Source organism: Strix uralensis, chromosome 8 (assembly GCF_047716275.1).
Source record: "Strix uralensis isolate ZFMK-TIS-50842 chromosome 8, bStrUra1, whole genome shotgun sequence".
NCBI lineage: Eukaryota > Metazoa > Chordata > Aves > Strigiformes > Strigidae > Strix > Strix uralensis.
Window position 1 is genome coordinate 12,110,891 of NC_133979.1, and position 20,332 is coordinate 12,131,222.

At 58.8% G+C, this 20,332-nt stretch overlaps 2 protein-coding genes across 8 annotated transcripts in view; one reads left to right on the plus strand and one right to left on the minus strand.

Moving 5' to 3' along the window:
* The window catches only part of ERI3 (ERI1 exoribonuclease family member 3), a 136,073-nt gene extending 123,803 nt beyond the window's left edge, over positions 1–12,270 (plus strand). For both annotated transcript variants that reach the window (XM_074876242.1, XM_074876244.1), the window contains exon 8: positions 10,645–12,270. In XM_074876242.1, the coding sequence (XP_074732343.1) occupies positions 10,645–10,727 (83 nt within the window). In that variant the 3' untranslated portion in view covers positions 10,728–12,270. The remainder of the gene's footprint in view (positions 1–10,644) is intronic.
* A 1,486-nt stretch (positions 12,271–13,756) lies between these two features.
* The window catches only part of DMAP1 (DNA methyltransferase 1 associated protein 1), a 33,938-nt gene continuing 27,362 nt past the window's right edge, over positions 13,757–20,332 (minus strand). For 4 of the 6 annotated variants that reach the window (XM_074876228.1, XM_074876229.1, XM_074876230.1 and 1 more), the window contains one exon: positions 18,311–19,600. In XM_074876228.1, the coding sequence (XP_074732329.1) occupies positions 19,254–19,600 (347 nt within the window). In that variant the 3' untranslated portion in view covers positions 18,311–19,253. Of the gene's footprint in view, positions 14,234–18,310; positions 19,601–20,332 lie in introns of those variants that run through there. The other 2 variants (XM_074876231.1, XM_074876232.1) reach the window with 2 other exon arrangements.

A 20,332-nucleotide genomic window follows, 5' to 3' on the forward strand; every position in this document is an offset into this window, starting at 1 on the left:
TCTGGTGCCCTAAATAAACCCTCCACCAGAGCAGGGCATGGCAGAGGCATGGCAGCATGCAGCGGGGATATGGGAGGCAGGGACACCTGCGCCAGTGCTGGGGACCAGCGGGAAGGCGGATCGAATTGCTCCCTGCAGCCTGGGGACCTCCTGGGCCCCAGCAGCATAGTCAGGGGTAGGGAGACAGCATCTCCCATGTCTGTCCCCGCAGCACAGCAAAACCAGAGCCACCGTCCCTGCCATCCCTGGCATCCGTGTGCCCAGCCCCAGCACTGGCTCTGGCAGGGACCATCAGGTGCATTACACACCACGAGCTCCCAGCTCCGGCCAGGCATGCCTTCGCCGCGGGGAGAAAAGGCGTCAGGGGAGCCGAATTCCCTTTATCTGTGGATAACTACTGCTGCCTTTAACAGCCTGGAATAAACTAGCCATAAATACCGTGATCATAAGTGCAACTCTACGCTGAACAGAGGTTTTAACCTTCCCCGCGGAGGATATCCAGCTCTACATCACTGACTGTTTCCATCCAGCCGCACGGCCACAGACAAGCACTAGGTGAGCTGCTCGGAGCAGCCACACCAGCTACCAGCCAGCTCTCAGCCCAGTCCGGCCCCAGTCCTTACCCCACTTTTGGGATAGGACCTCCCTCCTGCTCTCAGGGCCTGGCTGCTGCTGCCTTGTGTCCTGCTGGAGGGGCCAGGAAGGAGCCATCCCACCACATGCTGCCTGCCTGCCTGCCCTCTGCCCGCTCTGGGGTGTGCAGCAGGACAAAGGGTGATGGAGCAGCCTGGCAGTGCTGCCTGCTCCCACCAGTGCCCCCAGGACCCCAGGGGCCCGCTCCAGGGGCAGCGATGGTCCTGGCTGTGCGGGCAGGGCAAAGGCAGAGCCGTGGTGGTGACGGGCTGTGGGCTGGGCAGCATTGCTGCAGCAGCATCCCGGCTCCCACCCATCCCCTGAACTTTTCTCTTGCCCTGGTACTGGTGGGGCTGGACACACTGGCAGTGCTGCTGCTGACTCACCTCCCCTGCCTGCCCCATCCCCTTGTGGCAGCTGCCTGCAGCCCTACAGTCTGCCCAGGACAGACCAGGAGGGTGTTGCATCTGCTGGGGCCCATGGAGCTCCCTCACTGCACTTTGCTCTGGCATCTCTGGCTGTGTTTGAGAAGCACCTGCAGGCAGGGACCCTCCATCCATGTTGTAGAGAGGGGCAGGCACTGGCCTGGCCATCCCCAGCACAGCTGGGAGGAGTCAGTGCCCAGAGCATCTCTGCCCTGTCCCTCCGGGTGTCTCCAGGCACCCCAGCCCCAGCAGGCAGGAGTCCTGCTGCCCTCTTCCCCCTGCCGCCATCCTTTCCTCCTCTAAAGAAGCACCAGTGTGGGACCCTCTAGTTTATTGGGCTCCTGTGGGCACCCACCTCTCATTCCCATTCCCATTCCCACTCCCACCCACAGAGCGGGGTATCCTGAGCCACCAACTTCTGCAGGAACTTGTCACTGTCACCTTGTCCCTGAGCCAGGCCAGGAGTCCTGTACCAGCCCTGGAGCAGGGAGGCAGCTTGCATCCTCCCTGCACCTCGCCAGTGCCCCACCGTGACTTTATTTTGCACAGCGACTTTCAGGCGAGCTGTAAAACACTCGGACGAGTTAAATAATACACGACAGTGTACGGTATAAATTACAGGAAGCCAGCGGTGGAGCGACATTGTATGCTGAATAAATTAAAGGCTGCGTGACTTACAGGCGAGATTGATCTCCTGCCGAGCATTTTGTTTAGTGACGTGCTTGTCATAAGGGAGAGCTAATTACGGGCGCGGAGGCGCGCAGCTCCGATGCTGGGGAGTACGGCGCAAACTGGGCTCCCGAATGTCAGCGGGGTCCCCGCACTTCCAGGATTTGCTCTTTCCAAGGCCGGTGACGTGCCAGGCCCCTGTTAGCTGGGTGGAAGCTGTGTCCTCGGAGCCATCCAGCTCTGTCACAGCCCAGGGCAAAGGAGCCTGGGGAGCTGCTGGTGTCTGAAAGTGGATGCCCTGGTTTGGGGGACAGAGTCAGCAGCAGCTCTGGGGTCTGCCCTGGGCGAGGGCTGGCATGGGGGCTGCCTTGGCAGCAGGCTCACGGGGGGATGGAGATGCCCCAACCTGAGCCTGTTCCCAACGGAGCAGAGCCATGCAGGAGCGCATGCTTTGCTCCTGTGGCTGGTCAGAGCCAGCGCTGCCTCCCCTGTCCTCAAGCCCTAACACTGCTCACAAGGTGACACAGGGACTGGCTGAGCAGCAGACCTGAGAGCTGCGGGGCTGATTTGGGGGCTGAATAGTACAAAAAGTCAAATCCTTGCCAGAAATTAGGTAGGGCTCTTGTAATAGCAGGGTACTGCCATGAGCCACCAAGGGAGGGGGTGGGTCTTCTTGAGGACACAGTTTGTGCTGGATAATTTTGGGCAAGATGTGCTTTACCCACAGGGACGTGGGAGTTGGGTGAGAGGCTGGGGTGCAGCTGGGTGTCCAGCTGCTGACTTTAACCGCCAAACTTGCGGCCAAGTTTGGAGGCTCATCCTGCTGTGCTTTTCCTGTGGGCAGCAGCGCAGGGATGGCTCCCGCGTGGCGTCACCCCTGCCGGGGGAAGTCTGTCGCCACCACCCGCACAGCCGGGCGATGCCAAGCAGGTGGCGTGCGGCCGGCGAGGCCGCGGCAGAGGCTGCGCCACGGGGCCGGCGGAGGGGAGACCTCCCTGGGCTGCCGCGAGGGTGCTGGCGGCCAGAGGCCGTGCTTCGGCCGGCGGGATGTGCTGCCCTCCGGCTCGGCGGCTGTCTGTCACTCCGCGGGATTATGAGTAGTGAGCGTAATGCATCGGCGTATGAATAGGGTTGTCTGGCTGATGGTGATGTATCGTTTTTCATTACTGCCTCTCAAGCCCTCCCTGCTCCACGTGTGGAAATTCTATTTATTCCCTAATTTGTAAAAATTCCCTCCTTATCTGATACCAATCAGGGAGGGGTAATTGGCTCTCCAGGGCTAGCGGCTGGGGTCCTGATGAAGAGATATGTGTGTCTGCTCCGGCTGTCCAGGCACCCTGCCCTGCTGCACCAGCGACACGGGCCACAATTAATAATGATTTGCAAATGGCAGACAAGCAATAACGCAGAAAGATGTCCAGCCAGCCTCCTGCCCGCCCCTTAATTTCCTTCTGTAATATAAATGGCACAGGAACGAAAATCCAGCGCTATAAATTCTGAAATTAGTTATTCACCATAATAAATGGTTCCCTTTTTGGTGCGCGTCCCCCCCATCCTTCTCCCCTGACCCCCCCCACTCCCTCCTCCCCTCCCGCCCCCCTCGCCCACTACCTACTTCATTTGAGTCCTAATATGCAAATGCTGTAATTTAACGGGATGGTGAAGTTGATTTTCATGTTAACTTAATTACTTTGATTTATGAAGGGCTGGGATGCAGACACAGCTCCATCCTTACCCACCTCCCACCCTCACCCCTCTGTGGTCCCACTGACCCGCCGCCTCTTTTCCCTTGTCTTCCCTTTTCTCAGTCCTCCCTTCCTCTTCTTCCCCAAGTTTAGTGTTTTATTAGCTGCCTTTAAGTGGACATAAGTCCTCACGACAATCGCATGATGCGGAGGACAAATTCCCCGTCCTGCCTTGTTTAATCGTGCCTGGATAATGGATGTATAATTGACTCATTTGAATGCTTTTGCCTACAGGAGTGCAGAGCATTAAATGTTTGATTGCCTTAATTTCCAAACAGATCATTATCCCCTTCTTACCCGCTCTTAATAAACACTTTATGAGGATTTTTTTTGTAAAGGAAAAAAAATCTCCACTCCTCGTACTTCTCTGAAGTGATAAACTCTAATTAAGTCTAATATTTAAAAATATGGTAATGGTGACTTGTTTGAATAAGTGGCCTGCATTTCCATAATTTCATTATTACGTAAAACACGCTAATTATTTGAAGTGTGCTTATTACTAAAAGAGAAATCTCCTTCTAATAAAGATGAAATTGGCTTTTTTCCCTGTATTGCCGTGCACGCCGCTCCCCTTCCCTCCCGGCCGGTGAGCAGCCGCAGCCAGGAGCAGGGCGATGGTGACACTCACTTTGTTTGCCCGGGGATGGCTGCTGGCCTGCGAGGACACTGGATGTGCGGGGACAGTCACAGGCGCTGGCAGACACCCTGTGTCACCCTCAGGCCCAGCAATGTTGGCATCCTTTGGACTTGTGGGCTCCAGGAGCTGCTGGGGATGGTGTGAGAGAGCTCAGCCCCAGCAGCCCATCCCCTCCAGCCAGGATGCCCCTGATATCGGGGTCCCCACACACAGCATCGCCTGTACCAGGCCATCTGGCAGCCTGTGGGGCTGGCGGGTGTCTCGGCAGCGGGGTGTCTCGCAATGTGGTACCCCCACAGCCACCCAGATCCAGTCACCCTTCTTCCAGTGGCCTGTGCAGGGGACAGTAGGAAGTGGCCTGTCACCCATGGGGTGATGGTGGCCAGCCCGGGCCGGGGAAGCAGGTGCCTGGGGTGGCAGATCGAACACTGAAATGGGTCCTCTCGTCTGCCTGGCAGCTTCCTGGGGACACCCAGGTGTCACCTCCCTGCAGATCTGGGAACTGACAGAGACAGGCCCTCCCCGCTCCAGCCTCCCTGCTAGGGTGAGCCGCATTTGGAGGTTTCACTGACCTTGGTGTGTAGGGGGTGGGACAAACAGCCTGTCCCCCCAGGACAGGGACAGCAACAGGTAGGGGGAGGATGAGTATTAATTGTGTCCAAACCCTCTTTAGAGCCCATGAGGGCCCTCAGTAGTGGGGCAGGCAGGGGAGGCACTGGGATGAAGTCAATATAAAACTAATTTTCTTTTCTTCGTGAAGAAATGAGGTGTGTGGCAGTAACGTAATTGCAGATAATGAGGTAAGTTATTCTTAATATTCTGCACGTCGCTGTCAGCTCCACCTAATATACCTGCCGGCTGTGCGGGGCACACGGAGCCCCTTGCCCCGCTTGCAGGATTATGAGGCCATTCGTTTGGGAGCAGCCCAGCAGGACCGTCCCTGACGTCCCCATAGCTCCCTTTAGGCTGGGAGCTCTCTGCTTCGCCATGTCCTTGTCACCGCTGCAGCTGGGCATCCCAGTGTCACCACCTCGCCCGGCATGTCATGGTGGGGATGGGTGCAGACCAGACACAGCTCCCTCCCGGCTCCAGCACGGACAGGGTGAGCGGCCGCAAGAGCCTGGCTCCTTGCCTGTGATGGCTCTGTCCACTCCTGGAGACTTGCCCACTCAGGGGCAGCAGCACAGTCCGCCAGGGGGACACAGCACCCCCCTTTGCGATTGCCAGGGACACCAGCAGCAGTGCCGAGCTGTGTGGGGACTGCAGGGCTCCTGCCGGTCACAAGGCCACCTGCTGTCACCCGGGGTCGGCAGCAGGGAGACGAAGGGCGGTGGTGGCCGGGCGGCCCTGTTTCCGCTTTGCAGGGAGCTGTTATACAAAGGCAGCAGTGATATTATTCATTAACAGTAATCTGCCATTAGAACATTGACAAATGGCCCCTCGTCGCCTGAGCATCAGTTCTTGTACAGCCCATAAAGCATGGGGACAGTTTAAATATGGACCTGCTCAGCTCGGGCCGGGGGTGATCCGTCTTCCCGGCCATAGCACAGGTGCGGTGGGGCTGCCTCCAAATGAGCACATTTAGGGGGGCCCTGTGCTCCCCCAACCACCCGCAGCCTGCTGGGGCGGCTGCTGGGATTGAAAAGCTCACTTCTTGCACCGCAAGCGTCTCGGCCCAGTGCACGGCAGTCGTGGCGGCGCTCGGCCCTCCGAGCCCCCATGGCGGTGGCGTCCGGGTGTCTGGTCCCACGGGGAGGCGGGAGCTCTGGGGGCAGTGCCGCAGGCGGCGTGCATGGGGACGCAGCCCCTTCCCTTCTCCCCAGTGCCTGGGGCGGGTGCGGAGGTCGTGCTCTCCCCAGGTGAGCATCGCTTCTCCTGGCAGCTGTTCCTGTGGCACAGACGCATCGTGCCCGGGCCGTGGGCCAGCCTCCTGCTGCCGAAATCCTTGAGCTCGTCCTGGGTTCGCAGCGGTGCCGCTTTGCAGCGGCCGGAGGGAGGGTGAGCCCAGCGCTGCGGGCTGAGGGGTTTCTGCCTCCATCCCTGCAGAGGAGCGCGGTGGGAATGTCCGTCCCCCTCCAAGGACAAGGGCAGCCAGCGATGCTGAACAGCAGCAAACTCCAGCCCTAATGAAAAGAGGGCTCCCGCCGCCCCACACACATGCACGTGCCCTTTTGGCGTCACTGTGGCGAGAGCTTTGCAAGAGGCAGAGAGGGCTGGGCCGTGGGTGTCGAGGCGGTGCAGCATTGCAGTGGGTAATGCTAAAACACCAGGTAGAAGGGTTAAAACCCAGCGGGGCTAAGCCAGCCAGGATGAGGGGAGGTTGGGGCGGCACATCGCCCTGCGCTGCACTGGCAGCCTGGCCAAGGAGGGTCCCAGAGGCAGCCGGGACCCAGCGCCTCGGGGTGAGCTCGACCCTGGCCATCCCGGGGCTGCCGCAGGGGCACACGGGGCGATGCTCGAAAGCAGCACGACAAGGCGAGGGGCAGGGAGGCAGGGCAGAGCCGCCGTGCTGTTTGCAGGAGGCAGGATAACCCCAGGCTGACCCCTTTCACACACACCACACAACACCCCTAAATCAATTGCATCTTATTATTACAATATCAATATACAATATTCCTACAATAACACCATTGATTTTCTACTCAGAGGCTGCACCTAAGTCTGTTTTAAAGAGGAGGGAGTTAATAGTGCCCTCATTAAAAATCTATAGATTACCCCCCACCCCCAAAAAAGAAAAAGCAGTTTATATTCATTAGGGCTATTGAATATAAAGTAATATGTTTGTGTAGGACATTGGAGTAATGTGATAATCCGTCCGCATATCAGGGAGAAATCCACTTAGCAACCCTGTCAGCTTGACAAGAAAAATGTGCCCATAAAGTCGGGAATACATTGAGGGAGCGAGCGCGAGGAGAGCAGGGGCGCGCGTGTGTGCGCGCCTGTGCGGTACCCGCAGAGCCGTGCCGGCCGGCAGCGCGGGGCCACCTTCACCCCGTCCCCCTGCACAGGCCTGGGGACACAGGCAGGCACCCCGATGGCCTCTGGAGGTGTCCAGGGCCGAGGCATCCCGGGTGTGGTGGGGTGGGGGTGGCGGGGGTCTCCGCACCCTGCCAGCCTCTGCGGCCCCAGGCAGGGTCACCCTGACGGGACGGGGCTGGGGGTGCCAGCCTGGGTGCTGGGGCAGCCCCGCCGTGGCCATGTGCCCCTCAGGGAGAGCCAGGCTGGGGGGTGTGGAGTGGGCAGGGCTGCCCGCACCCCCCTGCCTGCCTCGGACCCGGCTTGTCCCCCGCCCCGTGGTCACCTTTGCAATGGATTAAGCACTGAAAGAGCAGCAAAGCAATCCCGTTTGCGCTCTCTTAGGCTGTCAATTGCCATTTTTGTAATAGAAATTCCTTTCACAAGGTAACGACGGCCAGATTTAGAGGATTTCATATTGCTAATAATTCCCCAAACAGCCATCTGACTGTGTTGTTTTAAAAGCCGCTTAGTTTTTTGCTTTGGAGTTTATGAAAATCTCCCACTCTAATATCCCGAGAGCCAGCCTATAATTGTGTTATTAAATCAATCGGAGCGGATTACATTGTAAAATCAATAGATGGCTGTAATTGCATATTAGAAAGTTGTTCTGCTGTTGTTGATTTTTTTTTACATGGATAATTATAATAAGCGTGTTTACCTTAGCGCTGATTTGGAATGAGTCTCACTAAATGACTTATGACGAGCTTGGCACTCCCGCTGCCAGGGGACCGTGGCATCGTTTGGGACAGCGAGGACAATGCTGCCAGTGTGGGCATGTGGGTGGCACCGACCCACTGGGGTCCCACCGGCTTTGCAGGGCAATGGCCCAGAGCCCAGGGCAGCTCCCGGTGCGAGAGCATGTCAGGGCTTTGGGGAGACGGCTGGTGGGGTTCAGGAAGCAGCTGGTGGTCCTGAGTGTCTCCCCGGGGACCAACTTGGGGTTCCCAGGAGGTGCCGTGGGGTCTCACTGCCAGTGTAGCCGCTCCCCAGGTCTCTGTGCAGTTCCTCTTTCAGCAACAGCCAGGCCAGGGTGATGCTGCGGGCAGGGAGGTGGGCAGCGGGATGCCCGGGAGTGGTGAAGGGCAGTGGTCAGGGCTGTGCTTTCAAATCCAAGCCACTCGCCTGCCACCTGCCTGATGCAGCTCAGAAGCCAGGATTTGCTTTGTTGTTACTTTTTTGGGGGACCAGGCCAGGACTGCCTGTGGGATGGAGGTATTTTGGCCACAGATGGTTGCGCTCCCACTGCCTCGGTTTCCCTGGCTTTCAATCACCATTTCCCTGTTAGGTCCCACTGGAAGCTGGCTCCAGGGGCAGGTCTGGTGCTGGTTTCCTGGGGGCTCAGCTGGCTGGGGGCGAGATGGCTGGAGCAGGGGGCCCTAAGGATGGTGAGGGGCTTGAGTGAGTGGGAACAAGTGGCAGTGGGAGCTGGCACTGTGGCTTGGCAAGGCAGGACACCCATCATCTCCAGGGCCCTTGCGGAGCCATCAGTGATACCTCGGCTAGCAGAGAGGATAGAGACACAGAGAGATGGGCTCATCTTTGCCCCTGCGTGGGGCTGGGGACACCTCTCCTTTGTCGGGCTGTCCCCATGCCCAGCTCCCTGCCCCTGGCACATCGGCGAGGGGAAGGGGTGCCAAAGAGGGCCTGCAGGGGGACATTTGGGAGCCACATGGCTGTGACAGGGACGTTACCTCTCCCACTGCCAGCCATCAGCCAGGAGGGTCCCCAGCAGCTCAGGGCAGTGCCCTGGGGAGCTGCGCGCGGGGGAAGCCCCCTGCACCTCCGACCGATGCTGGGGGATCGGTGATGGCTTTGCCACCGGGTCACCAGGCGCCATGGGGCTGCTGGTCTGGCAGGGAGCAGTGAGGCGGCCTGGCAGCCCCATCCCTGCGGGCAGACGCCTGGCAGCAGGGCAGCGCTGCCCGTCTGTGCAGGGCCCTCAATCCGGCACACGGCTCTGTCAGCAGGCAGCCTGCTGTCTCCTAGACAGTGAAATATGGCCACAATTAGCCCGGATACAGTTCAATTATGATAAACAGCGTTTGCACCCTTTAAGCCGTGATTAAAAGGCCTCCTCCCGTTGATAGAGAGACCTAATTTCACATTATTATCGCTGTAGCTTGATTATAAAGCACTCCCTGGATTTACAGTTGGGAGATGGATGTGGAGGCTTCTTTATCATTTACACATCAGTAATGATGCAGCCTTCCCTCCACCACAACATCCATCCAGCAGCGGCGAGGAGAGGGGGGCCCTGCCTGCGCCCCCCCCCCTCCCGGGGCACCCTCTCCCCGTGTCAGCCGGGCCCCGCTGCCACACGCAAGTGGGCAAAGTCACCCTTACGGTAACAGCTTGATAAATGGGCGGGCGGTAATGAAATGGAGACATCAAGGCGTGGGGCGAGGAAGAAAGAGTGGTAATCGGAACGAGTGGAGCTGTCCCGAAACGGAGGGGAGCGGGAAGAAGGATCGCCTCTGCGCCGTGTGCTGTCAAGGGAGAAATTACACATTTACTCTTGCTTTTTCTTAAGGAGACGGCCCTCATAGATCAAAACATGGATTTACAAGCCAATTTTCAACATGAAATATAGACACCAGGAATCAATTTAAGCCCGGCTTCTATTTTAGCAAACGGTGCCTGAGTTTAGTCCCAGGTAAATAACACCAGCCAGAGCCTTCCCCCTCCCCGGCTTGCCGCCCCGCTACCGCTCGCTCTGGTGGCCACGTCGGCTGCGGCCCTGCCCTGGGGACGGCTGTGGTTTGCCGGCTCTGCCACCCGTCACTTGTCAGCCTGGGGCCAGCGGGCACAGGGCAGCACCGAGGGCTGGCTCTGGTGAGGACAGGGATGGGGACAACCCCGATCCGCAGCAGTGAGCAGAGCGTCAGGTGCCACGCAGCCCCTGCCTGAGGAGGGCGAAGGGAAGGAGGGGCCCCTCCTTGGCTGGTGGAGGGCAGCTCCGGCATCCCTGGCTATCCCCATCGCAGTGCAGGGACATCCCCTTTGCTGGCCAGTGGCACCGAGGGCCAGGGGTGCTGGAAGAGGAGACTGGGGTGACCAGCACTGGGCTTGCAGGGAGGCAGCCACTGGCCCAGAGCTGGGGGCCAGCGTGGGTCCAGCTTGCAGGAACGCTGCCTTCCCCATCCACTGGCTCCCCACAGGTGGGCCATGGGGCAAACCCCAGCCTGGAGGAGCCAGGGATGCATCAGCCAGCAGCCTGGGCGATGCCGCTGCCCCAGGCAGGCCTCCAGGTCCTGGGCATCGATCCGTCCCAGTGCAGCACGGGGCCGTACTGGCAGGCGGGTGGCCAGTGCTGGGGAGCCAGGAACCCCGCACGCACCCCACACCACTGCAAGGCACTTGGGACAGAGTGCCTGGCTGGAGCTGCACGGCCCCCTCAAAAGGGGACATGGGGGGCCGTGCAGCTCCGGGCACAGACCCAGCCTGGGTCTCAAGCTTGATCCAGCAGCTCCCAGTCGGATCGAGGCTCTAACCCGGCATCTCTGTGCTCTCTCCACAGACGACTGTAAGAACATCGCCAACATCATGAAGACACTGGCCCATAGAGGCTTCATCTTCAAGCAGACCTCCAAACCCTTTTGATCCCCGAGGCAAGCCAGGCAAGGGCTGCATGCGCCCGGCGCCGGCGAGGCGGGGAGGACGGGCTCCAGCATTTAAAAAAAACGGCAACCGAGGCCAGAGGAACCGACAAAAAATCTCAATTTCAGCTGTTAACTCCAGTAGAGGTTGTATATATGGGAAGGCAAATCTGTGTAGACCTGATGTGACTCCCTCTCTGGGCTGCTCCGGACATTATGCCATGCTAGTGGACAGCCGCGTAGGGCGCTTGCACCACATTTTAGACTCGTAGTTTGTTCTTTTTCTTTGGCTCCCGATTTCCGTCCCTCACTCCATACCCCACCCCGTCCTCCCTCTCCCGCCCCGTAGCCAGAGCATCCCCCCCATCTCCTCCCCGGCATGGGCCGTCCCCGCCTTCCCTTCTTCTTTCTTTTCTCTGGTTTTGTTTTCAGGCCTCGATGGCTGCTGCAGCGAGGCCGGCGTGTGCCCGCGCCCGGGCAGCGCTCACGGAGGCTCAGCAGTGTCGAGACGGCCCCTCGCCCTCCCCGCCAGCCCCCCCGCCTCTCCCCCGAGCGCCTTTTCCCCTTTTTGAGTCAACACTAACCCCTCTCTGACTCCTGTATGTGACAAACGCGATCCGTCTCTTTATGTTCAAGGTGAAGTGCCTGTATTCTCCGCTGCAGAGCCCCTGGCAGCCCCACCGTGGGCTGCGGGGCCCCGGAGGGCTCCCTTCAGTGGGGCGGGGGCCCGGCGGGTGGGCAGGCGGCAGGAGGGAGGTGACAGTGTCCGCGCAGAGCCCCGTCCCGTCCCCTCCCCGTCCCCGCCCCGTCTGCTCGTGCCTCTTGCGGGGCTGGGTGGGATGCCCAGCCCTGCCCTGGCCCCGCCAACCGATTCCAGCTCCACCGGGGACAGGCCCGCCGCGGCACCGCGTCCGTTGCCGGCGGTGGACGTGCCAGCGCGCGCTGGCCCCCGGCCCACAGGTACCCGAGCAGGGGAGCTGCAAATTGCCCCAGGCCCCTGACCCCGCTCCCCTCCAACCCCGTCCAGCCCCCCTCGGTTCCCGAGCTGAGGCTTGCCCCCCCCCCCCCCCCCCCCCCACGTGCCCCCACGTGCCCACGGTCCCCGCAGGCCGTGCCGTGCCCCTCGCAGGTCCCCGCGGACGCTCAGCAGCAGCTGGCTTGTTGCCTGAGAGAGTTGCCGAGCACATCCCCTCCGGCTGGGTGGGCTCCCAGCCGGCCAGGGCGGTTGGGGGGCAGCCGTGGGGCAGGCTGAGGGCACACGGCCCCCCGGTGTCACCCAGCCCCGGGGCCCTGCTGAATGGAGCCCTCGTCCGGGCGCTGACCTGCAGGGAGGCTGCAGCCCCGGGCCCGTGCGTGCATGGCCTGGAGCAAAGCCGGTGACGGCAGCCAGAAGGGCAATACAGGCACTGAACTTGGCGGTACATGACTGCATGGTGTGTGGTGTTCCAGTTAAACCAACCGATAATGCAAACCCAGCATTTTCATTGTCTAGTTATTCCAATCCTTGCTGTAAATGTGCCACATGAATAAAGTTTGGGGGTAAAGGAGCCCGGGCTGTGCCCATGCATGTGCGAGTGTGTACGGGGGGCAGAGGCAGGGCTGTGCCGCCTGGGTACGCGGGAGCAGGGTGCCCCACCAGCAGGGCTGCCCTCCCTGGGGTATGCACCTCACCATGTCCATGCTCCCCAAAAAGGCAAAATCTTGGCTGTGAAAGAGAGCACTGCCCCACTCTCCAGCACGGGCACCGCAGGTGGGCCCAGCAGTCTCCCCCACCGCCTCACCTTTGCTCGTGCCCCAGGATAGCTCTGCCCCGCAGATGCCACCAGCCTGTCCCAGCAGAGCTGCACCCATGGGTGCGCCCCAGCACAGCCTTCTGCTTGGTGCAGGGTGACAGCCACCACCGCATCCCACTGGCATCTGTCACCCTGCCCTACAGCCTGGCACGTTGTACCTGCACAGCCGCTACCGCACTTGGAGCATCTCCCCTAGAGGCTGGAGCCAGCGTGGCTCTGCCCGGGGCACCTGCTCTGCCCCGGGCTGCAGAGCCAGCACACACGCAGCACCATGATGGGTGGGAGCCGCGCCCGGCCACACAGGAGCCGCCACCGCATCCAGGTGCCCAAGGGAGCTGCCCGGGGCCACCAGGTGACAGGGATGCCGCTGTGCAGCTGGCACGGAGTGGGCAGCTCCTGGAGGGAAGGGGCAGCCCCTGCCCACTGGCTCCAAGCAAAGGTCACAGGGGTTTTAATGGCTCCCTCTGTGCAGCCCCTGATCAGCTTTATTGACCTATTTTCGATGGAGTCATCTAATTAGTTTTCTATGAAAACTAAGAACTTGGCCTTTGCCCTTTACTCCTGCAGGCGAGAATGTGACTCAGAGGACGTTGTCACGGCGGATCGATTGCCAGTTACACTTGAAAGGCAGCGTGGAGGGGACACGGGGTGGGCAGCGGGGCTGCAGCCCGGAGCGGGGCACGCAGCCGGGGCCACCTGTGCCCAAGTGCATGAACCCAGGCTCCCATCGCTGGCTTCAGCATCACCTCAGCCCCTCCAAAGCCTTGCAAAGTGTGGGGCGCAGGGACCAGGGGCCCCTCGCACCACAGACTGAAGCCAGAGGTGCCCGCCTACCTTGGGCAGGGCAGCAGGAGGAGGAACTGGGCCTGACGGCAAGTGCTGGGGAAAACATGAGTGTTTCCTGGCAGGCGCATCCCCTCACCCAGGCGAGGCAGTGCTTGCAGGCATGGGGCACGCAGGAGCCACCGGAGGAGAGCAGCTACACTGGGGCCAGGCCTGTGGGGTGCTGGAGGGAGCTCCCCAGCCTGCTGCAAGCAGCGTTGCAGCAGTCTGGAGCAGGACCTGGCAGCCCCGAAGGCAGCAGGAGCTGCAGCAACCCCCACTGCAGCGCTGCAGCAGAGGCAGGCAGGGCCACCAGTATGGCTACTGGCACCCGACCTGCCCGCGGTGGAGATGAGACAGCTCACACCATCTCCTGATCCATGTGGGCTCACCAGGGCTAATGATGACTCTGCTCCAGTACAAGTGATGGGGTTTGTATTTACAGGGATGCTCACAAAAATGTGGCATGTTGAAGAGAAAAAAAAGAAATTACCAGAACAAAGCACACTAGCATTAGCGGCGCGGGGCAGCCATGCACAGCCTTGGGCAGAGCAGCAGCCCCCAGCAGAGCCCAGCGTGGCCCCGGGGCCACCCTCCAGGACCTGCTGCAGGTGCTCGGAGGTCAGACGGCTCTGGAGGTCTGATGGGGCTGTGGCCGCGGTGCTGGGCAGGGGATGGCTCCCACTGTTCTCTGGAGAGCTGTATTGTTTGCCCCAGCAAGGCCCCCATCCCGCCCCACAGCTACAGGCAGTCAGCTGTCCCTGGGGGTTCTGGGGCAGGACAGCACTGACCCTGCACACAGATCTGCACCTCCTCCTCACCCGGCGCAGAGGGCTCACCGCTTCTTCACCTTCTTGACAGAAGAGGAGCTGGAGGCCAATTCCCTTCACTTTCTCTGCTCCAAGAGGGAGACAGGAGACAAAAAAAAAACCAGGGTCAGCAGGTGGGAGCGCTCAGGTCACGGCAAACACACCCGCGTGGCCCAGAGCCTGTCTCAGAGCCGGCCACTGGGCTCCAGTGCTACTCCCTGCCATGCCCGATGGGTCACACCACCACCTGCCCACTGATGGCAGAGCCAGGTCCTTGCATGATGGGAGGGACATTGCTAGTCCAGCAGTGACGAGGGGCTGGGATGGCACCCTCGCAGGGGATGTCACCTCCCTGACACGGACAGAGCTCTGGGATGGTCATCTTTGCAGCACAGGGCCTGGGAGCGAGCAGGAGAAAGGGGCCAAGCTCTGCCATAGGCCAGTGGCCCCCGGAGCCCCGGCCAAGTAAGCTGGCATGCAACAAGCCCTAAGGAGCAGGGCCTCCACAGAGGGGCAGAGCAGCTTGGCGCTACGGCCAGCTGTGCCGGGGCTGCTCGGTGCAGGACAGGGCAGAGCCTGGAAATGCTCCTCCACCATCCAGACCTGCCGTGAAGCGGCCCAGGAGCAGAGCAGGAGGCTGACAGAGAACAACAGCTCCTCAAAACAAACACTTTTCTGGTCAGCACACACCGACACAGCCAGGCAAGGCTGGGGGGCTCTGGTGAGCTTCACCCTTTCACAGATGAGATGTCAGGGCTGAATCTGGCCCTAGGAAAGATGGAGCCATTCGCAGCAAACGGGGAACACTACCCTAGCCCCATCGCTGCACTGTGGCCAGGCTCTGCATGCGGAGCTGCTAGGCGCTGCACAGACACTACGGCCAAGACCACGGCAGGGTCAGCACCCAAAGCCAGGCTCTGCATGCAGCGTGCCCCAGGCATGCCAGAGCCACCAGGTACCCTGTACGTGGGGTGCCAGAGCCCCAGGGTCACCAGTGCACGGCACGCGATGGGGTCCGCTGTGGGCAGCGCATCGCAGGCGGTGGCAGAGGCCGGTGAACACGCGTTGCACAGGCACGGTGACTGCGGTCAGGCCCCCGCCGAGCCCAGCCCTGCAGCCAGCCCCTGTCCCCAAAGGCCTGCAGAGCCACTGCCCCAGCTGGCAAGCACCCAGGAGATAACACACTCTCTGAAATGAGCCAGGCCTGCCCATCCCGGCTCCTCCAGCCCTGGCAGTCCCACAGGCGTGTGCTCCCGGTGGCAGCACGCGTGGTGGGAGGCCCCGCTGCCTCCCTCAGCAGGAAGGCGGCCTCCAGTTCCCGCTGGGCGCTGGGCGGACGGCAAACAGAGCATGGAATTTGCACGGCTAAAAGTTAAATACAACACACACACGGATTTCGTCAGAGGCCCTGGCACGGCTGCCTTCGCGGGATCCGATTAACAGGGAAATAAAAGGGCCAGAGAACCCACGCAGCAGTGTGAACAGATGCCCTATAAAAATCAAATACATGGTAATCAAGGGGACCGAAAGGTACATTTAAAAAAACAAAAACCCACCCTGGAAACAAAGGAGCAGGGCTTTGTGGCTTTCCTGGGAGGGCTGCGGAATTAATGGGGAAGAGCACATGTGTTTGATAATCTTTATATGGCAAAAGACCCATCTTTCAAATATGTCACAAATTCATATTAATCACCTTCCTATTGCCTTCTGTGGCACAGCTATTCCAGTTGCCTTGGGCAAAATTGGGAACTGTCTGGTTAAAAAAAATGTTTTACATTATAATTTACAAGAGCCTACAAGTCTAGTTTCTTTTAATGGAAAGAACGATTAAAAAAAAAAAGAGAGGAATATATATACACCCTGGTATATATACACTATATATATTAAAATATATATATATATATAAAAGACAGATATTGTAACTCCATCTGGAAAGAGAGAATGTTTGATCTTAACAATGTAACTTCTAGCTTTCAAACAGGCTCAGAAAACAAGAAGTCAGCAGGAGTTCAGATAAAGGAAGCTTAAAAGTCAAATAATTCTGACTCTGAACCCGAGACTTCTTAGACTCAAGGTCCTTTCCTTTACCCATTAATGGGCTGACTTGTGAGCTCAGGAACAAAGTGCTGCAATGTGAGGATTTCTGAGAGTCACTCATTACAGATCACTGAGTGGAGTCTGAGTTGCGGAAATCAAAGGATCCAATCTGGAGTAACTGGCTGAACTTCTGCTTGGAACTAATTTGTTCCGAGTTCGGCTCACCTTTCACCTCCCGAAGGCCCTGAGTAAAGTCCCTACCGGGGTCAGCGGCAGACGGCACTGGGGGGGATCCCAGCTCGGCTTTAATGGTCAGCGATGGGCACCGCAGCCCCTAGGAGAGGGTGGACAGGCAGCCAGGGTAGGAGGGATGTAGTGGACACGGCAGGGCAGAACGGTGCCGGGCTTCCCGCTGCTCCGTGGGTCTCGCTGCTGAGACAGGCAGACGCCTCGCCTCACCTGGGCTAAAACACCCTCTGAGATGTCCCCCATCCCCACTGCTTGCCAAGGGGGGTGCTGGCAGCCAGCCGTTGCCACGACCAGTATCTCAAGACCCTGGTGTGCCTTTACTCATCCATTACAATTCCTGGAATTCAGGCATGCCAGGCAGCACTCAGGAGTCAGGACTCCTCGTCCTATTCCTGGCTTCGCCACTCACTCCCTCCAACATCTGGAGCAAGGTACTTCTCTCCAGGGAAACAAATCTGGCTTCAGGGGAGCAGCTGGTTTGGATGCTGAACTAAGCCATGCTTAATCCAACATGTGGAGTGGCACTGACAGGCAGTGCTAGACAGCACAAAGGGATTCTCCAACTCAGAGGAATTTGAAGCCGGGAGATTAAATGATTTCCCCAAGGGCCACCCGGCAGCTCAGTGGCAAAGCACACACTTGAACTCGGGAGTTCAAGGCTGGTGTGGCAGGGTTAAACCGCGGAAGCAGCCATGGTGAGAGGAAGAGTGAGGTGTTACCTGCAAGCGCCCACGGCCAGGGCTGCAGGAGGCAAGGGAGGGAAAGGCCGCTACAAAGCACCGCTACAAAGCGCCACTGCGCTTGCTCTACCGAGAGCTGCCTGTTTGCGCTACCAATATTGCTACCCCTGCTGCAAGCGGCCCAGGGTGGGGAAAAGCACTGTGCTTGCAGAGCAGGCTGCTTTCTCAGCACCATGTCCTGTCCCCACTGCGCCAGGGCCTGGGACACCACAGGGTTATTGCTGTGTAGGGTGGGGACACATGCATGCACCCCACCAGTCACACAGCCAGCGACTGCCCCAGCCACCCTGCCTTCCTAGAGCTGACCCCAGCCCACTGATCTTCCAGAGGCCGGTTTTAGCCATGACACCGAGTGAGAGGCACTGGGGCTGCTCCTGCCTGCTCTGGGCAGGGAGCGTCACCAACACACAGCTTCCACTCAGCTCAGCCTACCCTTGGAAGAGCTGGTTGTGGGCCACAGGCTGCTGGTCTCTCCCGCTGTCACATTGCCCAGAACTGCAGGAAAGGTTCAGGGCAAGCACAGTGCCAGGCCCTGCCTGACTCTCCAAACATACCTGAGCCAGGCAGAACGTGGTAGAGCAGCCCCATTCCCCTCCTCTCCAAGATACCCCTCGAGCTGGGATGTAATTTTTCCCCCCTCAAAAGGTAGCATAAAATGGTCACAGTGTGAATGTGCTTGACCTTTTGTCTTGGACTAATCTAATTGTGTCGTCTTTGTGTAATCAGCCGGTAAAGGTCAGTGCTGTATTTAACATGGGGGCCCTTTAGGTACTGAATTTGCCTTGCAGTGAATTAACTTGATTATATTTCTTTCAAATATGTCAGAGACCAGGTCAGTTTAACCCTCTCTGTGCTGCCTGGGCCCACCCCTTTGTTTCCAGTTCCAGGAGGTGGCACAGAGGAACAACGTGGTCAGAAACACAGACATGGGCTCCCTCCTCCTGCAGCCATGGCCACCACCACCACCATCACCACCACCTCTCCCGCCTTCCCAACAAGCAAAGTCTCAAGGGAGAGCAAGTGTGTTGTGAATCAGCCCAAAAAAGTTTGCAAACCAGGGCACTCCAGACCACAGGGAGGGGTGAGATTTCAAACGGAATGCAGTAGGGAAAAAAAAAAAAAGATTCAGAAGACTCCTTTGCAAATATGAACCTGTCTCAGTAGAACGCTTCCTTATGACTCCATATTGTCACAATCAAATAGGACATTACTCAAGTCCAGATTAACATGTCGCCTCTGCCGTTGACAGATAAGGTGTTCTCAATATCCTGCAATACATTATACATTTTTAGAAAGTAAAGGTCTGTGCCGCTACCAGGGGCAGTATGTCTGAGGTGTTGGGGATGCCACTGTGTGGAGACGGGCAGCTTTCATCAGGCAGTTCAGCTCAGCTGTGCCAGGGGACTGCACAGAGGGGAAAGCAACCTCAGCTGCTCCCCAGGCATACCCTTGGCCCTGAGGCAATGGTGAGGGGCCGGGCAGCCTGCCCTCATGGAGACAGGGAGGAGAGGCTGGTGATTAGCATCCTGCAGAGGTACATGCACAGGACATTGTCACAGGGCTCGCAGTGGAAGGACCCCTAGGTCTGGCTTTCCTTTCTTGGCACTGGAAGTAGGGTATAAAAACACCCCTTTGCTCTTCAAACACCTCTCTCCTTCCCAAACCTTGTGCTCCAGGCAGGGCTACTGCTTGACTCCAGGAACTCAGGAGGGTCATGGCTCATCATCTCAAGACTGCTTTCCCCACTTGCTTCCCTCTGCTGAGCAGCCCTTATGGGGCTGTGTCTAGAAGGAAAATGCCTCAGGCCTGCAGCTGTACTGGCATCACTATTGCTGCCCTAGTGCAAGCTCTCGTCACCCAAAGCTTTTCCGCTTTGGTCCACGGTGGCACCCACGTCAAGCCATCTGCCTGCATGCAGGATGTAGAAAGCCCTGCTGACCCCACCTATAGCACCAAGAACACTGTCCAGCACAGGAGACAAGCCCAGAGAGCAGCACTGGGACTTGGGGGGAACAGGCGCGCTGTGCTCCCTTGGACGCGCACGCCTGGAGGGAGAGCAGGGCAGCATCCCCAGCACTTGTCAGGGCATCTGCGTCGGAGACCTGAGCGCTCCCTGTTCTGCCCCCCCAACCTTCCTTCTCACCGAGTTGGGGGTCAGTGGTGCTCCTACTACATCAATGATCTGGTCCTTGGCATCTCCCTTGCCCTCCTCGATGCCGAGCCCTGCCTGGCCATCTGGATGGGTGCCTTCCACACTGAGAGGGCCAATACTACCAGCTTTGGCCAGGGCCTCATAACGGTGCCGTAACATCTGCAGCTCGTATTCACAGTTGGCAAAGGCTTGCTTCAGCTCATACAGCAGCACCAGGTCACTCCGCAGCTCATTGAACATCTGCACGATCTCCTCTGTGGGCATAGGGTTGAGATCTAGGGAGAAAAAGGGTTCTGTTAAACACCCAGACCTGCAGCCCTACAATGATGGAAGACCCAGATCAGACCAGATGACTGAACCTTGCTACCCACCAGGTCGTATGAAGGGAGGTCAGTCTTGGGAACAGGTCCTCACACACTGCTGCAGAGGACAGAAGAGCTCCTGCTGTTCCCTACACCTTCACCAACAAGGGGCAGACAGGCTGAGCGCCCTTGCCTCTCTTGTTGCTCCTCCCAGGGTAGGACTGAGGCAGAGAATTGCTCTGCTGCTGTGTTACAGACACGTTTTAATGCAGACCCAAACTGCTTGTAGCAGGGGCTGGCAGATCACCTCCCCACACCATGCATTCTGCTGCAGCCCATCACACACACACAGAGCCAGGAAGAGCTCCACATTCTGGAGAAGAAAAGGATGAAGCTCTGAGCATTGTCCCGATACACAGCAGTGGCCCTGTCTGCAGGGCTGCCCATGTGACCCCTTCCTGCTAGCAATGCCTTCACCCACACAAAGCCCAGGTGCGTTTCTGCACTCTAAGGCACAGCAGGGCTGAAGCACCAGAAAGCCCTTGAGATACATGTGTTTTGTAAGGCTGGAGTGGGGAGTCAGGAACCCCTCCTCACCCTCGTGGAAAGTGAGCTCTAAGAAGCACTCACATCCTTCCCCAAGGTTTCCCTAGCAAGCAAAGACAGTGGCTCTCTTAATTTTAAAGCAGAAAGGGGAAACCACCC